This window comes from Kogia breviceps, chromosome 11 (assembly GCF_026419965.1).
Source record: "Kogia breviceps isolate mKogBre1 chromosome 11, mKogBre1 haplotype 1, whole genome shotgun sequence".
Lineage (NCBI taxonomy): Eukaryota > Metazoa > Chordata > Mammalia > Artiodactyla > Physeteridae > Kogia > Kogia breviceps.
Window position 1 is genome coordinate 79,245,952 of NC_081320.1, and position 23,135 is coordinate 79,269,086.

The 23,135-nt window shown below is 52.4% G+C and overlaps 1 protein-coding gene across 3 annotated transcripts in view; it reads left to right on the forward strand.

Moving 5' to 3' along the window:
- Positions 1–15,955, forward strand: part of GALNT14 (polypeptide N-acetylgalactosaminyltransferase 14) — a 220,104-nt gene extending 204,149 nt beyond the window's left edge. For 2 of the 3 annotated variants that reach the window (XM_067007867.1, XM_059079635.2), the window contains exons 12-15: positions 3,703–3,786; positions 4,274–4,418; positions 14,035–14,154; positions 15,377–15,955. In XM_067007867.1, coding sequence (XP_066863968.1) covers positions 3,703–3,786; positions 4,274–4,418; positions 14,035–14,154; positions 15,377–15,535 — 508 coding nt within the window. In that variant the 3' untranslated portion in view covers positions 15,536–15,955. The remainder of the gene's footprint in view (positions 1–3,702; positions 3,787–4,273; positions 4,419–14,034; positions 14,155–15,376) is intronic. The other variant, XM_067007868.1, reaches the window with a different exon arrangement.
- Positions 15,956–23,135: the final 7,180 nt, after the last annotated feature.

A 23,135-nucleotide genomic window follows, 5' to 3' on the forward strand; every position in this document is an offset into this window, starting at 1 on the left:
TATCATTCGTCTTTTGCGGGGGGCAGCTGGTGGCTTTTGTCATCTAATGTCCCTCAGTCATTCTAAGGCTGTTGACAGATGGGATTTTTGCAGCCTCCTCTCCATAGGTCGAGCCCATCACTGGCCAGGAGGATTAAATCAGAGGCTGCTAAAGTGATTTGTATTTCTGAAACCATGAACCCACCCTGTTCTCCACTTCTCCTACTCAGAGCCTCCCATGGCGTTTATTCTGTGTCCTCAGCCGACTTCCGGTCTTTTGGCCATGTGGGTCCACCCCTCCTTTCTTCATTGCCCTCCCCTCTCCAACTTGGGTTCCACCGTCTTGCTTAAAGAGAATGCTTAAAAGATGTTGCCCTCAGATCTCTTGCTCTGTTGGGCATCTATCAACCCTCCCTGGTGAAGTTCTCTTAACCCTGGATGAACCCAACTTTGTACCTTTTCCTCCCCTGTTCATAGGCTGCTGAACAGTTCTGGGACTATCCACTGGTGCTGCTACCACTCCGTGGCCATCGGGCTCAGGGAGGCCCTTGGTGGACCTCTTGATCCTGCCATCTTGCCTGGCCAGCGTTCTCCCTCAATCTCCATTTGTACCTTTTCCACTCTCCCCAGCTGCTGAGTCCACCCCACTCCTTTCACTCACAGAAGATGACATCTCTGCTTTGTAGATGAAATAGCACCAACTTCCCAAGACAGACGAACCTGTATCTGTACCATCCTTCTGTCTCTTTCATCTTGAAGGAGAAGGTGTGCCTCCTGTTCTCCAGACACACTCTTCCCCCCTGCATTCATTCATAAATCATCATTTATCGAGGGCCCACTGCCTGGATTCATCTTCTCCTGCCCGTCGGCTTCTCGCACTTTAATGTGCACACAGATCTCCCGGGGATCTTATTAAAGTGTGGATTTTGGTTCGGTAGGTCTGCAGTTCTGTAAGCCCCAGGTGGTGCCGTGCTGCTGGTCTGAGGACCTCAGCTGAAGGAGGGAGGTTTCAGGGTGATGGTTGCCAAACTGTCTGTACATCACAGTCACCTGGGGAGCTTCAAAAGCTCTGCTGCCTCTACTCCATCCCCAGAGAGTGGATTTCCCCCGGGCTGTGGCCTGGGCTGTAGAATTTGTAAAAGAACCATCCCCCCCACCATCAGGTGATTCTCATGCACAGACAGTGTGGGAGCCCCTGTTCTAGGAGACTTTGCCCTCTGTGTGCCTTTGCTCTCCCTGAACACCCATCTCTCTTCTCTATGGCATGGTCCGCATTGGCATTTAAATTTATTCAGTATCTTACATAGTTTTTAAAAACAGAAGAGGAAGAGAAGGAAAGAAAACAAACTATAAGAACTCTCCCTCAGTCCAGCTTTGCTCATCACCTACACCCGGTCTTCTGCTCCTTCAGAGCCAAGCTTCATGCAAGAGCTGCCTGCACCGCTGTCTGCGGCTCCCCGTCCCCCTTCTCCTGACTGTGACCTGAGGCCGCGTCCCTATCCCCTGCGATCACTCCCACCTGGCCCACCCATGACTCCCGGGGACCCCTTACCTTTCTCTGTGTTACCCCATTGGTATGAGACTTCTCCCACCCAGCCCCCTTCAGGCACACGTCTGATCTCGGTTTCCAGAGCTGCAGTCTTGGCTCTTGTCCTGCGGTGCAGGCTGCACCCTCTCCGCGCCCTTTGCAGGCTCAGGCTCCTCTCCCCACCCTTATATGTTGGTGTTCCCCGAGGATCTGTCATAAGCCCTCTGACTCCCCATTTTCCCTGGCATCCACCACCAGTGCTCTGCTGGTACTCACGTTTCCATCTCTGTCTTGCACCTTTCCTCTGAGCTCCATCCCTTATGTCCAAGTAGCAACTGGACATCTCTGTCTGGATGCCTCCCAGGCTCCTCCAACTCCGCCAGACCTAACTGAACTCATCCTCTTCACTCCTCAACTTGCTCCTTACCCCATATTCCCCATCTCAGTGAAAGCTCTTCCTTGCATCCTGTTTCCAAACCAGAAATCTGAGTGTCATCCTTGACTTTTTCCTCCCCCTCTCCTCCCACACCTAGACAATCACCGAGTCCCAGAGATCCTGCCTCACTCATGCACTGAACTTCCGGGTTCTTGCAAATACTGAACATTCAGCCCTTTTCAGACAATGTCATTCCTGTCCTCATGTTGCTTAGAGTCTGGTGAGGAATGGTGGCTAGTGCTGTTTAAGAAGTGCCAGTGCCGTGAGGGCGCCGGGTCCAGTCTTTGGGGTGCAAGGAGGCAAGGCTGGAGAGAGCAGGGCCAGTTCTGTGTGGTCACCCAGGAGAGACAAGGTGTACATGGAAGTCGGGTGGGTGCCGGTGGTGCAGTGGAGAGAATTAAACCTGTCCCTTCTCTCTGTTCCCACCCCACTTCCCTGCCAGCAATCATGAGCAGCACCTGGGTTTCTTCAGCTGCCCCGCCCCCAACTGCTCTCCCAGCTTTGCATATCAGATGCATTCATTATCAGTAACACCGCCACATCGTTCTCTGCTTAGAACCCATCCATGGCATCCCATTGTCCTGAAAATGAAGTCCAAGCTCCTCCACAGTATTTCACAGGACCTTTTTTTTTTTTTTTTGCGGTACGCGGGCCTCTCACTGTTGCGGCCTCTCCCGTTGCGGAGCACAGGCTCCGGGTGCGCAGGCCCAGCGGCCACGGCTCACGGGCCCCGCCACTCCGCGGCACGTGGGATCCTCCCGGACCGGGGCACGAACCCACGTCCCCTGCATCGGCAGGCGGACTCCCAACCACTGCGCCACCAGGGAAGCCCCGCAGACCAGGGAAGATGGTCTGCATCTTCATCTCTCCTCCCACCCACCTCCCCTCTCCCATCCGCCCACATACATCTGTTCGCACACACATATTCTAACCTGCACCACTGTTCCTGCCAACAGACCCCTTCCCTCTCCATGTGCACTAATCTCTCTTTGCTATTCCCCTGGCACTACCAGGGGCCCCCACCTCACCCACTTTCTGGTTTGTCTGGACAACGTCCACCCTCCTTCCAGATACCAGCTTCCACATTACCACTCGACCACCACTGACCCGACAAGCATGGGGCCACCTCTGAGGTGCTCCCACCCACATCCACGTCGGACTGTGAGCACCCGGTTCGTTACCTGTCTGTCTCTTGCTCGAAAGTTCACCGTCACGTCCCACGTTGGGCACAATGCCTGGCACATACTAGGTACTCAGGAAATATGTGATGAACACATACATGACCAAAACCCAGAACCAGCTAACGAAGAGGATTCTTTGAGGCTGGGCTGGTTGGGGCAGGGCATCGGGGGGATGGCAGTTCAGCAGCAGAATCCAAAGAGAGATTTGTAAGTGGACCCGGAGCCCCGGCAGTGAATTATTAACAACACGCTGAATGTTCTCATAGCCTTGTTTTTAATGAAAAGTAAAAACACCCCCAAATTCTGTTTTCAAGTAAAGCACAAATCTTTGGTGTCATTACCGCTCCACTGTGAGATATTGCTAAGTGTTTCCATAGCTCTGTCTGGAGCTCTCAAAATCTCTCTCGGTTATTTTCTCCAGCACCCTCCAGGGAGACGTGGGTGCAGAGCATGGGCACGGGTAGTGCTGTACGCCTCCCAGCCTGGAGGGCTGCTACCTCCTGGGTCCATGTTGCTGGTACCTGTCTCTGACACAGCTGTATTTTGTCTCTGTGTCTGCCCTCCCCCTTCGCCCCCAGCATTGAGAGCAGATTGAACCTGAGGAAGAACCTGCAGTGCCGGAGCTTCAAGTGGTACCTGGAGAACGTCTATCCAGAACTCAGGTATCCGCCCTGTGGTTTGAGCCTTTGCTAGCTGCAGGGAGAGACCCTCCACTGACTCAGTCTGGAGAAGGGACCACCTGTGGCCATCTGGATGAGGGTTTTTAAATATATGGAGGTCTGAGAAGGCCAGTTGGCTTCCGCTTATCCCTGAAACCAGAAAGAGAATTCTATTAATCAGTAGCATGAGGGATTGAGGTTAGCTATAGCAGTATTTCTCTACTACTGGGGTTTGAACTCTGGGATGTGACCTCAGGGCATGGACTCACTGATTCCATTCCAGGCTCCAGTCTCCTGGGTTGTTCCCTGCTGCCGTGCTCCTAGTGGCACCTCCCCCATCTCCAGGCCCTGAGCAGTGCAAGTCATTGTAACACAGCTGGGCGAAATGCCCCTGCCATCCTCCAAACACTGCCCGACCTCTCCAACTGCTGGTGTTACTACTAATCCAAAGAGTAGTGGTTTCTCATCCCTCCCGTTGCTTTCCCTCTAGAGTACCCAAGGACTCCTCCATCCAGAAGGGCAGCATCCGACAGAGGCAGAAGTGCCTAGAGTCTCAAAAGCAGAAAGACCAAGAGATCTCCAACCTCAAGTTAAGCCCCTGTGTCAAGACTGAAGACAAGGATGCAAAGTCCCAGGTAAAGTAACTGGCTGGGGATACTTGAACATGTGAATGGACTTGCCCTCTATTTCCCGCTTTTACATGAATCAGGCGTCTAGTTATACCCGGAGCTCAAGAGCAGAGCAAGAAGCCCGGTCCCCCTCGCTCTGGGACTGGGTTCACTCCGCTTGGTTTCCAAATGCACAGACTTTCTCTGAAAGACGCCTCACCAGGCAACTTAGCGCCTCTAGGAATTAACCATTAAATTAGCAGGAGTTTAATGAGGATGTCATTCGTGTCCAAGCTGCTGGCAGTAAATGTGGGCTGGATCAGGCAGGGTGGGCAGCACAGCTACCTCAAAAATATGAGATGCAGACAGAAAAGCATCCTGCTGGGTGACACTGTCTCCAGGTGAAATGCCTGCTCTGTGAATCTCCCGCTGATTTAACCCTGACTTCCAGACAGTCACGACAGATGTGGTACAGCCTTCTCCATCATCCACCGCCCCCATCTCTGGGCAGAGCTGTCGATCAGCCCCTTTCTGCCCTCAGCAGGCCAGTGGCTCCACCTCTGCTGTCTCCTGCTTCCCCCAGGTCTGGAGGGACCATCGTCGCCCCTTCTCAGAAAGGTTTCCTTGTGCCTTAGCTGTTTCATCAGCACTGTGGGTCAGCGTACTCCCCTCTGAGGAGAGAACTCTTTTAAAAAGTCACTGACAAATTCACAGCCTGTCTCAACCTCTGTAACACTTGGCCTGCTGGATGCATGAAAGCACATCCATCTTATAACTTCCCTCCTGGCTCTGGAGACACTGCATGATCCTGATTGTCCTGCATTCCTGTCCTTTCCGCCCCTTTGGTTTTTTTCTTGGCTGGCTCCTCTCCCTACTCTCTTACCCTTATGTTGAGTAATCACCCAAGTTCTCAATTCACTGTTCTTTTCTCTGTAACTGGTTCCTTGGAGATTTTATCCATGCTTCCAGCTCTGGCAACCTCCTCTGTTTTTTTTGTTTCACAAATTCTATATCTTCATCCATCCATGAATTCATTCATTTATTCATTCATTCACTCAACAAACGTCTATGTCCTCTGTTGACTGTGGAGCTGCACAGGTGAAAGGCTAGGTTGCAGGCCACCGTGGCCCCTCGAGGGCTCTAATGCAAAAAAGAAGCAAGTCGGCAGCCATTTTGATATAATCTCTGTCCTGGAGAGAGTTTGGTCCATGGTGCTATAGCAGTGCAGAGAGATGATATGCAACTTCTACACAAGGATTGGGGAAGTCTTCCCAGAGGACCTGAAAATGAGCTGTATCCTGAGAGAGGAGTAGAAATAGGCCAGGTCACAAAGGGAAGAAAGGGCAGGTGGGCAAATCCAGCATGTACCAAGGCCCGGGGCTGGGAGCCAGGATGCCTTTGAAAGGCTGCAGGGAGATTGTGGTCAGAGGGCTAGAACGGTGAGGGAGCAGCAGAGGTAAGACTGGAGAGGAGGGAAGAGGCACGTCATGGCCACTTTTCCCAGCTGAGGAGATTGACTTTTATCCTCCGGAGTAGGAGGCTGTGAGAGCCCAGGAGATGGCTCCAGGATGGCGGCTTTACACTTAGACATCCCTGCCGGACCCTCCCTCTCAAACACGGGGTGATCTAGTGAGTCCACAGCCATAACAAACGCCTCTGAAACTCAAGCCAACAGATGGCTCCAAGCACCTGTCAGGCCCCCCGGCCATCTCATCATCCCACTAATTCTCTCTAGATGGTTACAGCCCTGTCCATCTTCCATGGCTCCTCTTTCTCCCACATCCCCCGTTCCTGCAAATCCCGTCCCTTCTCCCCTCAGAATAGCTGCTCTTGGCCCCAACATTCACTTCTTCATATCATATCAGCGGCCCTCAGCCTTGGCACTATTGACATCTGGGGCTGGATCACTCTTTGTGGTAGGGACCGTCCTGTGTACTGTAGGCTGTCTAGCAGCATCTAGGCTGATCTCTGCCCACCAGATGCCAGGAGCACCCCCTACAGATCAGTCATGCCAGTCAAAGCTGTCTCCAGGCTTTACCGAATGCCCCTGGGGGACAAAACCACCCTGCTTGGGAACCACTGTGTTAGATGATGGCCACAGCCCCCAGTAACATGTGATCACCAAACCATTGTTCCCCATCTCCATACAGCCTTCAATGGCTCCCACAAAAGCCCACACTCTCAGCCTGGCATTTGAGGCATTGCACCACCAGCCTCCAGCTTGCTGAGATTTTTTCCAAAAATAATCTGTGCTCCAGCAAGACGCGGAAGGGGGATGCCTGAGTCAGACAGGAAAAGGGGAAGGAAATAGAGGTGTCAGTTTTGCTTTAGGTGTGGCAGCCTGGCTGAGAATGATACCGCTTGTCAGTGGCATTTTGTAGAATGTGAGTAGATAACGCACATCCCTCTCTTCTGAATCTATGTGTGGGCCCTGCTCCTGGGGGATCGCAAACAGCCAAAATGTTATCATCCCCCTTTGCCCGAGACAGAAGTTTGCCTCATCTGTTTCTAGCAAAGTAGGGTTTTTTCTGGTACTTACTGTCTTTGGCTGCATAAGGAAGGTGGTGGGGGGAGCCATTGGATCTCAGGGAGGGGCCACCCAATAGCCTGGCCCAGGGAGAAGCTCCCAGGCCTTTATTTGACTAGAGGAGGATGGCACCTGTTCTGGCTGACGTTCCAGCGGAGTGAGAAAGGGGAGAGGAAAAAGCTGTCACTGTGGGAAACTAAGGTGTAGCACAGTAACAGTGTTCAAGTGAGCAGAGTTCTTTTATAGAAAATCGTGCCAAGCTGTCACTCCTCTCTGCTTTGGAGAGAACGGTTGGGTGTGTGTGTGGCAGCAGTGCGAATTCAGGAGATGGGAAGAACTCAGGAGATGGGACGATGTTCAGTCCCCTTCAACAGATGACACCCCCCGAGTGTACACGGTGCCCCGGGCACCAGGCTGCATGCTGGGACGCCGGGTTAGACACAGCCCGCTCCTAGTGGGACCCGCGGCCGACAGCAGGCCTGGGATGCCTGTCCAAGTATTCTGAAGGTGTTGAACCCACTGATAGAAATCCGCATAGCAATTTCAGCTAGACTCCTCCCCCAAGTGTGTGGGCGTGTGCATGTGTTTCTGGGTGTGTGCACGTGCGTGCGTGCAGTATATACCCTTGCAGGACTGACTGACTTTCTCGTGCTTTCGGTGTCTGCTTCTCCTTCCTACATAAACTACCCTTCCCGTCGTCCTGCTTCCCAGCGCCTCCTGCTAATGTGATAACCCTCCTTTGCCTCTTCTCCCCTCTTGCATCTCTCTGCTTGTCCTGCCTCTTGGCCTGTCCAGAGAAGTTGCATCTGCCCCTCAGACCCCTTCATGTGACTCGTTCACCTCCTCTCCTGCCCCTACCTCTCTGTCTCCGAGAGGCCCTATCAAGCCGATTAAGTAGGTGTTACTATTATCCTCGTTTTGCAGATGATGAACCTGAGACCTGGAGAGAATTATCCAAGGTCATACACTAGTAAGTGAGGAAGGCAGGATTTGGAAACCTGGCTCCACAGCTCTGCTCGAGCTACTGCTGCCGCTGGGGTCATCGCTCGTTCCGGGCCCTTTGATTCAATTTAATCTCTGGAGACCCCTCCTCCAGGTCATAAATATTAAAATGATAGATCAGCTCCTCCTTGACAGGAGATAGCTGGCAGGAGCTTCCTCCTCCTGGCCAGTTCCCAGTGGCAGCCCCTGTGAGAAGGGAAACCAAGGTCACACCCCGTGTCAGGGGGCCGGGGAGGGGGCAGACCACAGAGTAGGCCCCTCCCCTGACACTGATGGGAACTGGGCAAGAGTATGGCTTCCAGCCTGGGCTGCCCCCCTTTACTTCCCACCCCACCTCTGTCCCCCACTGTGAACTCCCAGCCTGCATCTCCCTTCTTGGTCACTCCCCTCTCAAGGGTCCCCCTAGGGCCTGGGTGTGGGGACCAGGGATACAGTCCATCCTCTGGAACGGACCCAGGGGAGAGAGGTCCACACAAGTCCTGAAATCAAGGTTATTTGGGTGGTGGATTCCGGGGTCTTCAACATGTGGGATGAAAGAGCAGCAGAGGATAGGGCTTGGGGGCCCTGAGCTCTGCTTTCAGCCACTGACTCTCCAGGTGCTGTGTCCCCGTGCACGTGGCTGTCCTCATTGTTGAAAGGAGACCATCTGACCATGGCTGTCCTCTGGCTCCAATGCTAGTTCATGACCCTCCTCCACCGCAGCCCCATCCATCCCTCACCCTCCCTCCCTTCCCTTTCTTGGCTGGTTTGTCAACCTTGGGAACAAAATGTCTAACCTGAGTGTGTCAAGATGGCAGCAACCTGATGCCTTGGGTAGAAAGAGAAATACATCATCAGTTTGTAAATGTGTGAAGCCCCAGAAGCCTTCTGGGTAGTAAGTTTCCTCAATTTTATTGGATTCCCTAGAAAAATATTTGTGAAAGATAGAAAGAAGACACATGCACCAATCTCACTGTACCCCAATTTAAAGAAAGGGAAAAAACATAAATGAAAAACTTTTTAGTGTGTCCTCCCACCTGGATCCCCAGCAGTTCAGCCTACTGGCTTGTGAAGGATGCATGCAGGCCACTAGGTAGCCTGCGTGGGTGAGGTGAAGATCAAAGCTCTTCCCCCAAACCCGGACTCACATTGGCACCTCTCGGTGAGTCTGCCAGTGGGACAGGTTGCCAGCAGTCACCTGCCCTGCCTGATACCACCCTTCCTCCCTGGCTTTCTCAGCGCACCCTTGGGAATGGCCCCATCACGACTGCCTCTCCAGCATCTGTCCTGGGAGGAAAAGCAAAGGCAGTTTTCCAGGGGAGGATCTCCAGGGCCGTCTCTCCTGTTGGCATCCTCCACCATCACAGCCAACAGACGGAGAGTAACTGAGCACTTGCTCCGTGTTCAGCACCATTCTGGACACGTATACGTATTACCCTCCGAGTACGGGGCTGCTGTTATCTTCATTTCACAGCTGAGGGGACTGAGGCGCAGAGTCAGTAACTCACCCAAGTTTATGGGGTTAAAAAACAAGCGAGCCCAGGGTCTTAGCCCCGGCAGTCACTCCAGAGTCCAACAGCCTGGCCCAACGCAATACGTACTGGGTGTATTCTTACAACTTGGGAGGAAAGGACACGATGCACTAGAAACAGATCGCCAAAGTGAGTCTAGTCCCAGTTGAAGGAGAGGAGCGTGTCTCAGAGCTTCCCCTGGTCAGAGGGCCTGCACCAGGGCACGGCTGAGCTCTGTCCCTGCGGGGGATGAAGGTCCCCCGCGCAGCCAGTCAGTGCATCTGGGGGATCCCGCAGCCCTACGGGTGCATCAAGAGGTTGGCTGAACTGAAGGTTCGCTTGAACCCACTCGTTCATTCCCAGCATCTTGTCTGAAGCAGGCTTCCGGGCGTGTTCGATGGACGAGGGCAATGCCCAGCGTGGCCTACGAGGTTTGAGGCCAGCCCGTGGCCCTGGATGCACTGGCTCAGATCCCGTCTCACCAGGGAGGTCCCACCGTCACAGTCAACCCCAGGGTTTGCCCCTGGCATTGCCCAGAGCAACCACTGACCTCAGTGCGCCTTCCTGTGAGGGTCACGTAGACAGTGGAAGGTGAACAATCTAGAGCAGAAGCGTCCCTCGGCACCGAGTTATTTTGGCCGTCTAACCACAGCACAGCCAGCAGGGCTGCCTCCCATCCACTGTTTCTTCTCCGTTGTTTACTCTTCCCCACACGGGAGGATTTTTTGAACAGGGAACTCACCCCCAGCAGAAAATGATGTGTGCTTCTGCCTTAAGGAGAACACAGCCCCCTAACGTCTGTCCACATGGCAATGTTTCTCTGTCCTCATCTAACCACTCCTCCTTCCCATGTGTTGGAAAAAGATGGTTCACAGAGACTCTCCCCCAGGGGCTGGGCAACGGGCTGAGTGGCCCGCGTGCATCTGCTTGTTTCATCTTCGCAATAACCCCCATTTCACAGATGGAGGAAGCGAGGCTTAGAGGAGTTGACCAAAGCTACCCAGGTCATATGCTAGTAGCACCAGAGCAGGGTTCAGACACGGGCCTGCCGCCTCCAGATACCAAGCTCTTAAGGCTAGGCTAGGTAATGAGAATTTATTGCATAGCACAGGGAACTCTACTCAGTGCTCTGTGGTGACCTAAATGGGAAGGAAACCCAAAAAAGAGGGGATATGTGTATACAGATAGCTGATTCACTTTGCTGTACAGCAGAAACTAACACAACATTGTAAAGCAACTATATCCAACAAAAACTAAAAAAAAAAAAAAAGGCTAGGCTAGGGTTTCTCAACCTCAGCACAGTTGGTATTAGTACCAGATAATTCTTTGTTGCAGAGACTGTGCATTGTAGAATGTTTAGCAACATCCCTGACCACACCCACTAGGTGCCAGTAACAGCCCCGACCTGGTCATAATAGTCAAAAAATGCCTCCAGGGCTTCCCTGGTGGCGCAGTGGTTGAGAATCCGCCTGCCGATGCAGGGGACACGGGTTCGTGCCCCGGTCCGGGAAGATCCCACATACCGCGGAGCGGCTGGGCCCGTGAGCCATGGCCGCTGAGCCTGCACATCTGGAGCCTGCGCTCCGCAAAGGGAGAGGCCACAACAGTGAGAGGCCCGCATACAGAAAAAAAAAAAAAAAAATGCCTCCAGACACTGCCAGCTGTCCCCTGGGTAGGTGGCTAGGGGCAAAAGCACCCCAGCTGAAAAGCAGTGCCCTTGCCTACTAGTGGTGGCTCTGGACCATTCTAAGATCAGCCCCTGGGCTTGGGCCCCAACTTAGCTTCATGCCTGCTCCCTTCAGAACTTTACTCCTTCAGGTATCTCCTCTGAAGAAAATCTTTCCTCTCTGCCTCTCCAGCCAGTGCAGGACAGTAAGCCCCAGGCTGGCTGCTGTGGCCAGGTGAGCATTTACTAGCGAGAAGTCTCCTCCCCCAGTGATGGGTCACTCCTGTCTCCCACCCACACTGGCACCTCCAGAGACTTCCTCTGAGCACAGAAAGCCTTCAGGCTGTCAGGCCTGGACCATCCCCTCCCCATCATCAGTTCCCCTCTTCCAGGGCAGCAGCAAAGAGGCTTGAGGGCCAGGAATGGACTGCCTCCTCCTCAGCCCTTTACCAGCCCGTCCCAGAGGGGTGAGGCATCCCACACCACCGCCAGGATGGCCTCTGGGTTAGCTTCCATGGATATGGCCGTGTCTGTGTGCATTGGGTTGAAGGCTGTGACTTTGCCAGTCCCCAAAATGGAGCCGTCAGTGCTCACCGATCGAGGCCAGGCCAGCCTGAGCAACCAGTGCTGCGTTCTTGAATTCATTTCTGACTCTGAGATTCATTGAAGAAACCCATTCATCACCGACCATTCTGCAAAGCCTGACAGGCCGCAGAATAGGAATCGGAAAACCTCTCCTTGCTTCCGGCCCCACCTGCTCCCGTGTTCTGCTTCCCCCTTAACTCTCTTCTCTTGCATGTGTGGCCACAGAGCTGCATTCCTCTGGGGAATTGCAAGGCTGAATTACTTCGATGCCAGTAAAGCACCAGCTAATGGAAAGTCCACCTAGTGTGAGGGCTTCAATACCTGTCTGTGCCTGCGCACGTTCTCCCCCAGGCGTCTCGAGGTGGTTTCCTCAGAGCCGCCAGGGTACCATATACATTCCTTCCCGAAAGGCATTTGTGGATGGGGTGTCTCAGAGTTAAAAGGACCACCACTCCCCACCCTACCCCATGCCATCCTCAGCACTTCTGGTTTTCGAAGCCCCTAGGATATTCAAAAAAAAAAATGCCAAAATGGGCTACCAGAAATTGTGGTATTTTTTAAGTTTTTATATTTAATCAATTAATTCTTTTAACATAAAAAACAAAGCCAGTGTATTGTAGTGATCATAAGATAATTACAGGGTTTATTTTTTAAATGCTAATTCATGGTTCACTGCAAGCTGTGTGGAGGAGCTGATCTATCATTTTAATATTTATGACCTGGAGGAGGGGTCTCCAGAGATTAAATTGAATCAAAGGGCCCGGAACGAGCCATGACAGCGGCAGCAGTAGCTCAAGCAGAGCTGTTGGGGAGAGTGGGTTCAGGGGCCACTTACTGTACCTGACTTAGGATAACCTCTCTGAGCCTTACCTTCCTCATCTGTAAAAGGGGAATAATGACAACACCTACCTAATTGGAGTCTTGTGATTAAGTTAACATGTGTAAGGCTCCCAGAACGGTGCCTGGCACATAGTAGGTGCTCAAGAAGTGAGCCGCTGTTAGCCATCTTGTCATGGTTCCGACGTTACCTCCATGCATACAGGCGTCTTCTGTTGCAGCTTACCCTGGAGGAAGGCAAATGGTTTGTGTAGCATGGTGATGTTCACAAGGCCAGAAGAGTACCTTTCCTAATGTTTTATTATAAAAAAAACACAAAAAAATACTGAATAGGTACAGAAATCGAACTCAGTGGAAGAGTTGTGAAGAACCCCCGTGTACCCATCCCTAGGCTTCAGGAATTCTCAACTCATAGCCAGTCCTTGTTTGTCTCTATTTCCATCCACTCCCCAGGGAGTACTTTCTGGTCTAGGTCATCTCTCGACACCAGGTGGCCTGGTGCAGGGACAGAAGGTCCACTGGATGGTAAGGGTATTGTGGAAGAGGAGGGGTACAGCCCTTAAAGGGGTCCTCTCTGCAGCTCCCCTCGGGGCATCCAATTCACAAGTCTTCTCTGCCCCCTGATGAAAGCAAAGGACAGATGTTATCCCTGTTTTACAACCTAGGAAAAACCTCTTGAAGGTTCAGGTTTGACAGCTATTATGCCAGCATTTCCGCCCCTGATCGAAGAGCTGGGCGGTGGCCCAGGCTGCTTCAGCAGTTGGTTGCTCTCTGGTCTCTGGCACTTGAAGGAAACGTTCCTCCTTCCTAGTAATGAACCTCGCCCAATGCCCCTTTCCCTTCGCCTCCGTCAGAACACTGCATGTCCATCCGATTCCTTAGCTGCTCCCCCTGCAGGAGCTCCGGGGCCAAGTGCTCTGTTCTCCTGGAGTGCTGGCATGCGTGCGCCCTCTTGGAATGATTTTGTTTCTCACCACTTCCTTCTCTCCCTCCTGCTCCTCTCCCACCCCCTCCTCATTCCCTTTGCCCCTCCACCTGCCTCTTCTCACGGCTCTCATGTTCTCAGGGCACCGATTTGGACTCCTTTCCAAAGAAGGGACATTCTAAAGACAGCTGGGAGGACGGGGTAGGGTGGGGTGTGTGTGACCTGCCGGGTAGCTGTGTGAAATGTCAAGTGTGGGGAACAGACACCAATCCAAAAGGAGAAACTGGAGACCATGCAGCTCGGCCGGGGTGTCGTTCAGTCTCCTGCTCAAAGCCCAGAATTGGTCCTTGCCTCTCAGAGGCAGCCTGCATGCCCCAGGCCAGTCCCCTTCTTGGGAGTGGGGTGGGGACTTCACAGAGGGTGTGACCCAAGAATCTCTGGCTCTTGAGTAGCATTTTCCCGGGTGACCTGTTGACAGTCGATTCCCGCTAGGACCCCCGCAGTGCTTCGTACCAAGCTGTGCTAATTGTCACTCGTAGGCACAGTACTATCCCAGCAGGGGTGGCTTCCAAGCATCCTGAGGTGACCCTTTCTGGCCTCTTCCCCTCCAGATCTGGGCCTTCACATACACCCAGCAGATCCTCCAGGAGGAGCTGTGCCTGTCAGTCATCACCTTGTTCCCTGGCGCCCCGGTGGTTCTTGTCCTTTGCAAGAATGGAGATGACAGACAGGTAAGTGGTCAGCGCGTCTGCCCTGGGGCGTGGCCGCCGGTGTAGGTCTGTCTCGTGTGCAGGAAAAGAGAGAGGCTTCAGAGGAGGAAGGGTTGATAAGGAAGAGGTCCTTCTGGTTAGGAGAGGGAGGGAGGGGCCTCTGATACCATCCGTGGTGCCCGCAGCAGCGATCAGCTGCCGTGTGATAGCCTATTGACCGCGCTGGACCTCAGCTTGCATGTGTATCTTGTACTGCCCTGTCTTGCTCCGACGCCCACCCAGGATCCCAGAGCAGGAGCATACTGGGACAGCGCCTGCAGGCCCACAAGGATGAACAAGACTCGAACCTCTGCCTTTGGGGGCCTTGGGCTCTGGCAGGACATCCAGCAAAGTTCATAGCGCTCTGGATGTACCTTGTGCCTAGTTTCTCTGGCGGCACGGTGTTGGCTCCACTCAGTTTCCTGTCAACGGGGTCCTGGTGTTAGAGAGACCGAGATTCAAATACCCGTTTTTATGACTCACTTGCTGTGTGACCCTTGGCAGGTTACTGCACCTCTCTGAGCTTCCGTTTCCTCCTCTATGAAATGAGGTTGATGGTGCCCAGCACAAAGGGTAGCTGTTTAGAGCAGTTCGCTGAGATGATCCATGATACCCGGTCAGTGGTAGTTTCCCAATACGTGTCCATCACCCCCCTCCTTGTCCAGTGAGGTGAAGTCTGGGAAGCAGCAGCGTCAGACCCCCTCTCTGCTTGGGCCCCTCGTGTGCTGCAGCACTTTGGAGGAGCAGAGGTTCGGCTTCCAGTGCTGCCCGGGAGCCCCTTCACCCCTCCTGCCTCGCCACCCCCCCTCCTCATCCTCACCCACTTCTTCATGACGGTGCAGATACCGAGCGTGGATCATTTCTTTAGCTGCTCCTGTGACTAACTCGCTTCGCATTTTCTGGCCTATTGCTTGGAAAATTATTGCCTTCTAATGAGTTATCCTAGCAAACATATTGATTTCGCTTTTACTTTTTATAATCCGATAAAAAAAAAAAAAAAAAAAAGAAAACCAACAACGATACCTGGCAAGGCAATTAGTTGCAGTTTTCTTCCTCCATGAGACCGTGAAGTCAAGTCTCTGGATGATCCTAGCCATGTGGTGTCAACATTTCTGATTACGCTGGAACTCCCAATACTATTGCTAGGACCCAGGACCTTAGCCGGAGAATTCTGGTTCATCCTCTCCCCTCTCCATCTTCCCAGCAATGGACCAAGACTGGTTCCCGCATCGAGCACGTGGCATCCCACCTCTGCCTAGACACGGACATGTTCGGCGATGGCACTGAGAACGGCAGGGAGATCGTTGTCAATCCGTGTGAGTCCTCACTTATGAGCCAGCACTGGGACCTGGTGAGCTCTTGAAGATCCATGTCAGAGCCGGCAGGGGCCGTGGGGTGGCGCTTCCCCGGATGAGAATCGGACTGGAAACCAGGCTGCAGGCAGCCCCGAACTACTGCAGAAGCCCTGAATGGGAAGACGAAGGCAGAGCCCCCCAGGACAGGAGCGGCTGTCAGGGAGGATGCTGGAAGGGATTGCAAGCCAAGAGCAACTCAGAGACAGACAGATCCCCGTGTTCTCAAGGCCGTTAAGTTCCAGTCCTGGCTGGGTCTGCCCCTGCACGGTATCTAGAGGCAGAGATCTGAAGGGAAGTGTTGATGTCGTTCACTGTCTTAACGAAAGAGGCCAGAGAGAACAGCCTTCGTCGTCACTAGGCCAGGACTCGACTGAGAGATGAAGGGGCGGAGGTGGTTTTCAAAACAAATAAAGGAACCGTGGAAGTTCTGTCTGTGTCTCTCCTCCTCTGCTTCCACTTAGGTTAGCTCAGAGCTAGGCTGAGTTCTCCTTCGAGTCGGGGTGGGCAACAAGGACGAGGAGATGGGAAGCCCGCCCTCTGACCCTGAGCTGCCGCGGGCCGGCAGTGCAGCCTGGAGAAGACACATAACTTCTCTGGCCCTTCATCTCCTGTTACATCAAGCGGGGGAGGCGAAGGACGGCAGTGTTTCCTACCTAGGGATACACAGTCTGTCTCATCTGGGGAAACTGCATCTATTCAGCAGCCCCGGGGTCTACCTGTGGGGATCCCACTGCAGTAGGTCCAGGGCAGGGTCCAGGCTCCTCCCTGGTTGGAATCACGGCTCTAGGCGTCTCTGGGGGCCCTGATGGCTTTATAGTCTGTGGCCATCGGTGTGGGAGTTTCTTCCTCTAACAAATCCCCAGTGTGTTCTGGGAATTGGGTATGCTGGTTGTTCATTCTTAGTAACTAGGCTTTGAGAAAAGAACCGACCCAGGTTGTTTAAAAGTTCCTGGAATTGCCTGTACATTCTCGGCCGAGGTAAGTTCACCACGTGCTGATTAGTAGTGGTTTTAGCTATCTATCGCCGAGAAACAAATGACCCCAAAACTTAGCAGCTTAAAGCAACACACATCTCTGATTGCACAGCCTCCCTGGGTCCCCTGCTTCAGGGTGACTTAAAAGGTTGCAATCAAGGTGTTGAGTGGTGGTTGGTAGGATCTGGCTCTTTGCTGTTGGCCAGAAGCTGCCTTCAGTTCCTTGCCATGTCGGCCTCTCTAACCCAGCCACCAAGCCAAGCAAGCCAGGAAGGCAAGAGTACCAGCAAGACGGAAGCCACAGTCCTTTCCAACCTCATCTCACAAGTTACCTCCCATCACTTTTGCCACATTCTATTCGAGAGAAGTGAGCCGCTAGGCCCAGCCACACTCAAGGGGAGAGGATTACACAAGAGAGCTGGTACCAGGAGGTGGGGGTCATTTGGATCCACTTCGGAATCCATCTCCCATCTTATACCCTGAACAGGTGTCTGTCTCCCCTTCATCCAGAAAGCCTTCCGTGATGGCCGTTGTTCAAGCTCATCATTAAAAAATCCATGACTGTGGACTACTGCAGACATGGAAAGTGAAGGGCTGAGTGTACAGATCCTGCATGTCCTCTGGTGGTTGGATTTGTTTATGCAATCCTCCTATTGCCTTCTTTAGTTACGATTTGGTGCTTTTGTGGGGCTGGCTCACTGCCCACTGTGGAAAGGAGAGGAGGCCACGTGATAAAGAAGCCTACAGAAGAAGATGTTCTGTTTGCTCCTCAAGCTACAGGGCCACTGGGTTTAAACCAGTTTTGCAGAGAAGAAAGAACAGACAGTTTCACCAGCGCCCTCTCCCCTAAATAGGGGAAACAGCTTCTGCACTAAAATAAATAAAGGAGCTGGTATTGTCCCCATCTGTGCCTGTCTGGGAGTTCCCCAGTGGCAGGAGAGCTGGCTTGTGACTTACTTTAGCCCCAGCACTGAGTGAGGTACATCAAGTTCTCAGTGAATATTTTCCTACATGGGTGATTGGAAACACTATTCCTTGTCCAAGAGGAAGGGACATTACTCCTATTTTACTCCCCCTGTAAAGTCACAGAGTGTAGGTGGCCATAGGTCTCTGTTGAATACCCATGGAGATGGGCAAACAGGAATGGAGGCCTCTGCCCCAGAAGGACAAACATTTTATTTTATTTTATTACTTTATTTTATTTTATTATTATTATTATTTTTGCAGTACACGGGCCTCTCCCGTTGCGGAGCACAGGCGCCGGACACGCAGGCTCAGTGGCCATGGTGCACGGGCCCAGCTGCTCCGCGGCATGTGGGATCTTCCCGGACCGGGGCACAAACCCGTGTCCCTTGCATCGGCAGGCAGACTCTCAACCACTGCGCCACCAGGGAAGCCCAAACATTTTATTTTTTAATCTCAGCTGCTTAGATGCGGCAGAAAAGCTAAGGCTCGGGGATCCCACTAACCTCCCTCTTACTAGTGAAAGAACTTGGGACAGTAACAAAGACTCTGTGAAGGACGTGGGGGTAGTTTGCCAACGGAGACACCAAAGGTTCACATTTGAGCTGCAGGGTGTGCATCTTACGACCTCAGTGGAAAGCAGAACTTAAAAACTGATGCGAACAGGGGTCACTATAACTGTGTAGGGTTATCCAAATACCCTCTCTTCACTTAGTTGATGGTGATGGAGCCCAAGCAAGAGTAATTCATGATTTAAAAGCAAGAATAAGGCTTCCCTGGTGGCGCAGTGGTTGAGAGTCCGCCTGCCGATACGGGGGACACGGGTTCGTGCCCCGGTCCGGGAAGATCCCACGTGCCGCGGAGCGGCTGGGCCCGTGAGCCATGGCCACCGAGCCTGCGCGTCCGGAGCCTGTGCTCCGCAACGGGAGAGGCCGCAACAGTGAGAGGCCCGCGTACCTCAAAAATAAATAAATAAATATAATTTTTAAAAAAATTTTTTTAATAAAAAAATAAAAGCAAGAATAGCAGCAGTTCCAAAGCTCCACCGATTCAAGACAAAGCTGATGATACCTGGATGGGACGGCAGCCTGCCCCAGTCTGAGATTCCTGTGTCCTGCAGTTATGCAGCAGAGCAAGTGTGGCCAAGCTTTGCCGGGCAGTGAGGTCTTTTAGTGGGGGCTGAATGAGTCCTTGGTCAACTCTGATCGTTGAGTTTGAATGCCAGATTTCAGGAACCTGGAACGGCTCACTTTGTAGGCCAGCAGTACTGTTCGGGAAAGTGAAAGTTTGTCAATGACATCAGCATATGAAAGCAGAAAAGGACCTACTCTCTCCATATCTTACTGGCTAGCAAGATAGAGACCCCAAACCCAGCTTGGGGAGTCAGCACTCTGGAGCAGTCTCATCACACTGCCGGATGAGAAGGTGGCCAGGTGTGGCAGAAACGCCTCACCAGGGGTTGCCTCTGGCTAGTGCAATATGGGCTCCTAAGTATCTAAATGGTGTGGTGTGCGAATTAAATGAGAGGGAATTTACACATACGTCGTATACATTTATGAACTGGAAAGAAGAGAGACAGGGGCTTCGGGCACTCTCCAGTACCTGGATTAGAGTTGGAGGGATGATGGTGTTGAGTGGATGGGCAGAAACGAGTTTTTCAGTAGTTCTGGAGTCAGCATAGGTGGCCATGCTGGGTGCCATATTGAATCTGAGACTCACTCTCTTGGCAGTTTCTTTTCTTATGTACTGTGTAATTTCTCTGTGTGAGCTCATCTTCAGCAGGAGTTATTTCCTCTGGGCTGTGGAAGCATGCCTCAGGGAAGGTTCAAGTTTGCCTCTGTTGGGTTCCATTGAGTTCAAAGCAGTATGTACACTGATTTTTCCAACTGTAGTTACCACGCTGTGAAAGTTCAGTGAATTTGGACCCCACATCTCTGCTTGGCACAATCTTGGATTTTGATCCTTTGCAGATTATCTTTCCTCTACCCAAATTGTTGTCCTGCTCCCATGCCAGTTGGTAGGTGGGGTTTGTTTAGCCCTTCTGAGCGCCCACTTAAGTGTAGGGTCCCATTTCTGGCCCCAGCCACTCATGAAGCTGTGGTCTTCATATCTGCCTCCACTGGGGTGTTGAAACCCCGGTCCTGATTGCATAGATATCTGGCTTCCACTCCCTTTCAGCTCTCATTCACCATGCTGGCTTTGAATTCCCACTCATTTTTGGAATCTGGAATTTCTCTTTTCTTCCTTTCTAATGCATCTGTGATTTCAAATTGTTTTATTGTACTTGATCCATTATTTATAGGTGTTTGTGGAAGGGGGCTTTCCTGTGTCAGCTCAGACCAAAATTCCTTAGTGCTCTAATTAGCCGTCACCACTGTCTTTCCCACTGGCTCTGGGACCATATCTTAATGTAGACCCTCAATAAATTTCTGTGAGTGAGTGAGAGAATAAGCCTGTGATTCTTTAGTACTACTTCCTAATTACCTCCTGGCTAAAGCTACCAGACATTAGAGTTTTTAAAAGATAGCAAAGGCAAAAATGGAGCACCGAGAAGGTAAATTTATAACAATGAAATCTCGTTATAATACACAAAGATTTAGGGATCGTGCACATTTTACTTCATAATGACAGAGATTAATACTGAAAGCACTAACTAGAAAGAACTATCAGTAATGGAAATCTTTAATACTACAATAGAGCCTGGCAAGAGAGAGCCTGTTCTCATAAACTCTGGGGGATGGAGATGGGAGGGTAAGTGGGGAGCACTCACATCTCCTCTGCAAGTATCTCAGGCATATTCACCGGCATCTGGTAATCTGAGTCCTGGCCAGCCTTCAAGGAGAGGCTCCCCTCTTACCTGTGCTCCATCATAGTTTACCTGCAGCGCAGTTACGCCTCCTCCATTCCCCCACCCCACACGTTGTGCTCCTGGAGAGACAGTGCCCTGACCTATCGGGTCCCTTGGCACATGACAGCACCTGGGGCAGCATCTGGCATGCAGAGGAGCGCGGCGAAGGGTTGCATGGGAGGTCTGGCAGCCGTGCCCATGTGGTGGCCTCTGGGACATCACCCACGGTAGGCGGGAGCCTCTTCTGCCCAGCATGCAGAGCCAACCTCTCGAGCTCCCTGGTGGTCTGAGGTCTCAGGCAGCCCAATTCGGATTAGCAAAATCCAAGGCTCCGAGCGCTTTTCCATTTGCCACGGAGCTGACTAATTTAATGAAGCCGTCACAGAGCAAACCTCAGGGCTTATTGGAAACGGACTCGAGCACGACATTATTTCACAGCAGTAGATTGCATCATTTTCATTTCACAGCTTTCCAATGGGAAATAATAAAACAAAATTACAAACATAATGAAGAAAGAAAGGAGGGGGAAAAAAAAAACCTTGGGTGAGAGATGCATCCTCTGTGCCATGAAAGGGCTGGTTACCTTATTCATTGGAGCCAGTAGATATTACCCGGCTTCACTCTCAGGAAGGAGCACAGCCTAAGATGCCTCCACCTGCTGCTGAAGCTAACAGGCTGCAATAACTCACTGCCCAGCACAGCAAGGAGCCCTGAGCACCCCTGCAAAAGGCTCACTGGATGGCCTTCTGAGAAATTCCAGCTTCCAAGAGCTCAGCCCTCCCTGGGCTGGCCACAGCGCTAGGGCAGAGGGCTGCCACTGGTGATGACCGGGCAAGGTCTTGGGGTGTTGGTGTGCACTGCACCTCCCTTCCCTCCAGAAGACACAGTGGCTTCACCAGTGGGCCTTCATTCGTCCCCAGGTCGGAGGAAAGAATAGGTCCCTTCCTCCGTATGAGCTGAAAGCCAGGGGCTAAATAGGAGTCAACGGAGAGACAAAGCTCTTTCCAAAGCTGTTCTCATTTATAGCACTGAGGGGTAAGATCAGGGCGGGCAGCCAGCTCAGCTGGGTGCAGACCTGTCCAGAGCTTGAGGCAATGCCCCAGGCCTCTCCCCACAGCCAGGAGACTGAACTTGATTGCACCCAGGCCCAAGTTCCTGCCTTGCCTTGTACTGAAAATAACTTTCTCCTCGGTTAGTGGAGGGGTTTGGGGCCTTGAGGAACGAGCTCCCTCCTCTTTCCCCTAGTAATCACCACTTCCTTCCCCTCTCCTTCTTTCCCCTCCCCCTCCTCGTTCTTGACCCCTCACCTGCGCCTTCATCTTCCTCCCTTCTTGCTCCTGCAGTGATGAGTCCCCCTCTGCTACCCCCTCCCCATTAACTGAACAGGGTCCCGGTTTCTCCTACCCTGACATAAAGAAAAAAGCCTTCCCTTGAACCTGGTCTCCCCTTTTTCTTTGGCCAACACGCTCCTCTAAAGCACAGTAGCTGCTCCCATGGACTTAAGTCCAGATCCTGGCTCTTCCAGTTCCTAGCTGTGTGACTAGGGGCAAATTACTTAACTTCTCTGAACTCAATTTTCTCCTCTCTAAACAGGAATAATAATTGTACCTATCTCATATGTTTATTGTGAAATTAAATGAAATGACTCATGTGATGTTCTCAGCACAGTGCCAGGCACGTATTATGTCTAAAAATGTTGGTCATTGTTGTAGGTTTATTGTGAGAATTAAACATCAGTTTCCAGAGCAGAGGGCAGGACCTGGGAGTGGGGAGGGCTGAGCCTCAGTCCTCAGCAGTCACTTAGAGGTCAGGCTGGGGCCTGAGACTCTCTGTGGGGTTGCCAGGAGAACCCCCAGCAGCCCTGCTCTTTGATTCGGAATTGGTGTTAGGCCAGGGGGGGAGGAAGCAAAGAGGGACATTGAGGACAGTGAGGGAATGGCAGTGCCCCTCACTGGCCTTGGCCCTTTGTTGCCTGCAAGTCACCATTTGCCTTTCCTGGTGCTGCCTCAGCCTGTGTGTTCATTGCTCGTGGGTTCACACTGACGGGTCTGTCGCCTGTGTGCTAGGCCCTGTGTGTGCCATGATCCGTGCAGAGCCCCGTGGGAGGCCACATCGTGCACAGCGCCAATGGTGTCATAGACAAGGACAGAGGACAGGCATGCGAGTGAGGCCTAGCAGAGAAGTCCAGCCCGGCCCCGCACCCCCAGAACCCCCCTCTACTCTCACACGATGGTCACACCACACCCCAACACCCAGGAAACGTCTCCAGCTCTGCTTCCAACCCTCTGTTTGGCTCTTCAGTCTAACCTAAGAGTTCATCTCTCACACCTGAACTCTGCCTCTGTTCCCTCATCAGCCTGGCCCGTGCGTGATTTTTCAGTTTTGGTGTTACCCCCAGATGCTGTTGGACACCGGGTCCGGCTCGGGTGCCGGCGCTTAGTGCCCCAGACTCCCGCCTGCCTTCCGGTGGGGTCCCCTGCTCCGGGAGTAGGGTCTGATCTATCTCACCAAACCGGCTTTACAGGACACTTGGTCCTGAGCAGGCAGATAGGATGTTAAGGGCCCAAAGAAGTGCAGACAGAATGTTGCACCAGAAGAGAGATTCCAGTAAAGAACTATGAGGTCCAAAGGAAGAAAAGACCCCAAGTGATATGAACTTGAAACATACATGAGACTTCACAAAGGTGGACACAGAGACACATGCTAGGGGATAAGAACAGCCTGAACAAAGGCACAGAAGCAGGAAAGGATGGACCTTTTTCAGAGAATGTGGAGCAGCTCAGCTAGCTGCAGGTGTAGAAGACATGGAAGAGAGCGGTGGGG